Here is a 3,650-nt window from a genome sequence, read left to right as displayed (position 1 = left end):
AACCCTAATTACTAAGGCCCCCAAAGTTGAGAGCTCACCAAGGGAGTAGAAAAATGCATGGCACACCATTTCTGATTGGACACCATTTTTGTGTGGACTAACGCTAGTTATTAAAGCCCCCAAAGTTGAGAGCTCACCAAGGGAGTAGAAAAATACATGGCACTTTTGAAGGCATTTGGCATTCATTTAATAATTATGCAAATGATAATTAGTGGGCATCCATTTGTTAGGATGACTGACATTTGTGTGTCACAAAAATATTGTCTGGACTACAGTTCATCAAAATAAAACTTAAGAATTCTTTTGATTGGATACCATTTTTGTGTGTGCTAACCCTAATTATTAAAGCCCCCAAAGTTGAGAGCTCACCAAGGGAGTAGAAAAATGCATGGCACACCATTTTTGTGTGTGCTAACGCTAATTACTAAAGCCCCCAAAGTTGAGAGCTCACCAAGGGAGAACAAAAGTACATGGCACTTTTGAAGGCATTTGGCATTCATTTAATAATTCTGCAAATGATAATTAGTGGGCATCCATTCATTATAGCTCCGGCTAGTTCTTTCGAACAGTTCAGCTCTTGGTGGCGAAGGGAGCCTGAAGCTGGACGACGGTGTCGGTAGAGACCTTGAAGGCCTGGGAGAGGACGGCGGAAGGGATGCCGGAGCCGAAGAGAGTGGCGGGGAGGGAGACGGTGCCAGGGTTGGAGCTGCTGAATGAGGCCAAGGCGAAGGCCTCGCTGTAAGAGCTGGGGTTCACCTGGAAGTGCACGAGCCCCTTGGGAAAAACGAAAAGGTCGCCCTTTTGAAGCGTCTGATTGAAAAAGTGACCGGCGCTGTCGACCAGGCCCACCATGATGCTGCCATCGACTACGTAGAAGAGTTCAGTGGCGCGCGGGTGGGTGTGGGGGGTGTTTTGGGACCCCGGCTGGAACTCCAAGAGAGCGGCGGAGATGCCCAGGCCGCTCAGTGCCGGGAAGGCGTCCGCGAAGGCCTTGATGGGCTTGAAGGCGCCGGCGGCCGCGTTGGGCCCCCCGTGAAAGTGAAGAAGTTGTCATCCAACATGCTAGCGTTCATCCCCGTGGGCACTGAGAAGACCGTGGTTAGCTCCGGGTCGCTAGCGCCCGCCATCTGGGGCACCACCAACGCTAACGCGGCTGGGCACATGAGCAAGGCATAAGAGAACATGGCCATGCTGCGGAGGATTGAATGTTATTGGACACACACAACTATGCTGCTGCGGGAGGATTGAATATTGTCGCACACACGATGGCTTTGAGACCTATGTTATCGCGTGGCCATATGTAGGCTTTGGCAGCGCTCACACAGAGACAGAGAGAGCGCATTGTAGAAAGCGGACGTTCCAGAGACTCCAGTAGGCGGCAGGTGTTCCAATATCGCCACTTGGAAGGTGAGCGGCACAAGAAAACACGTTAGGCCGGTCGGCAGCGTGTGCACTCATATAGCACTTAGTTTATGTACAATGTCAAGCAATAGATTCTACATGTACAATGTCAAGCAATAGATTCCACCACACTCAATGCATTCATTTTCAGACTAAAAGTCATGTTCACTAGATTACAACCTTGACACCTAAATATAAACCTATGTCCAAACATCTACCTTGATTCAACATTTTCAAGAAACTCATGTTTACGAGATTTCAACCTTGGCACCTAATTATATGGGTAAACCATGGTGCAAGCATCTACATTGTGATTGAACAGCATGCCTAGGTTCTTTCTTTCGATTATTACTCGAGCTAAAAAGCCATCTTGGAATTTAAATGTTAAGGATAATTATCAACTTGAAAGTTCACTCACACTTGGATGGCAATATCATTAATGTTAAGGATAATTATCAACTTGAAAGTCCACTCACACTTGGATGGCAATATCATTAATGCAACTTCAAAGTTCACTCACACTTAGTGGCAACCACATGACACCTTTTTGATACATCATTCTTGCAATCTTCTAGACCTCTACTATTGCGCAACATACACTTGGGAACATATGCAAGCATGCTCATTTGTATTTTTAGCTATTGTCCTCTTAATGTGAGTGGCAACCATATGACCTACATCATTCATGCGATCTTTTAGACCTCTACTATTGCACAACATACACTTGGGAACAATATGGAAGCATGGTGATCTATATTCTCAGCTATTGTCCTCTTCTATGAAGCACTACATAGAGAAACCAATTTTTAGTTCTCTATGATTGCCTCATCAATTTGAGAATGAGAACATATATGAAGGGCAAAATATGTGCGATATGGAGGATGTTTAACTAAGGTCAAGGAATAAGCTCCACTCTACAAGAGGACAAAGGCATAGCCACGTACATAATGGTGTTGTAATAAAGGAAAGTTAAAATAAAAAAAATTCTTAGGCACGGCTATATATACGACTTTACACGTGGCTAGGAGCATGCGGTTGGATAGCCCTGATGTAGTCTGCATAAAAAAATGGGATAGGGGCCATAATGGGAAAGAAACAGATATTCTTCTCTCCCATTCTACCCTCATCTCTTTCTTAAAACAATTAACACATGAACAACATAATAAAAAATAATAAAATACATTTATAAATAAGTGTTATTCAAGAACACAAACATATATTAAGAGTCCACAACCACTTATACATAAGAAAAAAAATTACCTTTATATTGTGAATAAATGAAGCGTATACAAGGTGTTTCAGAATAGTGTAATAAAAAGAAGTAGCAGAAGATGTACTAGCATATACAAGGTGTTTTAAGATAGTGTAATAAGAACAAGACAAAAGATCTACTATAGGGGGGTTTATGTTCTCCTTTGGAAGTGCTATTTTTACATGGAGCAACAAGAATCATTGAACCGTTGCCTTATCGACGAGCATAGACACAGAGTACAAGGGTGTTGTGATGGTAGTATGTGAGGTAGCTTTGTTATGTAAGCTACTTGGAGATTTGGGGCTCCAAGTGGACAAGCAGGTCATCATCTCTCGTGATAATCTTAGTAGCATAGAGTTGGCCAAGAGTCTAGTGTTTCATGCACAAACCAAACATATAGTCTAGGTCCATTATCACTTTATCAGAGAGAAGGTATTGGCAAGAGATGTTCATCTCATATCTGTTAACATAGAGGAGCAGGTGGCTGGCATTCTCGCCAAGGACTTAGGAGCAGAGAAGCTTCACAGATTTTGCACTATGCTTCGAGTCTTGGAGATAGAGTTGCGCTTCTTAAGGAGGAGTGTTGAGATGTCAAGCCCAACCTCGGGGAGTTCACCTCTAAGAAATTTTATATATCACGTGCGTTCAAGGGGTATTTGAAAAAACCCTTATAGTATCAATCCCTTGTACATATTACTCTAGTACTTATGTTTGGTTTTCACTTATCTTTTGTAGCCTTCTTATGAAAGTAAGAAGAAAAAGAAGATTTCAACCTTCGATCTTTGTGTGTGTGATCTATTATTGTGTGGGTGTGGGTGTTCTTGCAAGAGATCAAGATCTCTCTCCTTCCCCAATCTTTTTAGCATGGACCTAGTTTGAAAGCCAATATAGAACCAAAAAATCCCTTATGGATTCAGAATCTCAAAAAGTAGCTTTAAAAAAAGAAGCTTGATGACAGTGAAATAGTAGAGGTGTTTCTCACCAAAGTTCCTTTTTA

The 3,650-nt window shown here is 42.5% G+C and overlaps 1 protein-coding gene across 1 annotated transcript; it reads right to left on the bottom strand.

Annotated features, from left to right (window-relative positions):
* Positions 1-438: 438 nt before the first annotated feature.
* On the bottom strand, positions 439-1,252 carry LOC147612563 (germin-like protein 9-1). The gene has a single exon (XM_086782812.1). The coding sequence runs from the start codon at positions 850-852 to the stop codon at positions 571-573; it is 282 nt and encodes a 93-aa protein (XP_086638938.1). The 5' UTR covers positions 853-1,252; the 3' UTR covers positions 439-570.
* Between the last annotated feature and the right edge of the window lie 2,398 nt (positions 1,253-3,650).

This window comes from Cibotium barometz, chromosome 45 (genome assembly GCF_041138505.1).
Source record: "Cibotium barometz isolate CiBa-2024 chromosome 45, ASM4113850v1, whole genome shotgun sequence".
NCBI classification, from domain to species: domain Eukaryota; kingdom Viridiplantae; phylum Streptophyta; class Polypodiopsida; order Cyatheales; family Cibotiaceae; genus Cibotium; species Cibotium barometz.
The sequence above is the reverse complement of the archived record's forward strand: the minus strand, read 5'-3'. Positions and strand labels throughout refer to the sequence as shown.

Excerpts from the sequence above, each read along its gene's own strand:
- LOC147612563 (XM_086782812.1), bottom strand. The coding sequence starts at position 852 with ATGGTGGGCCTGGTCGACAGCGCCGGTCACTTTTTCAATCAGACGCTT.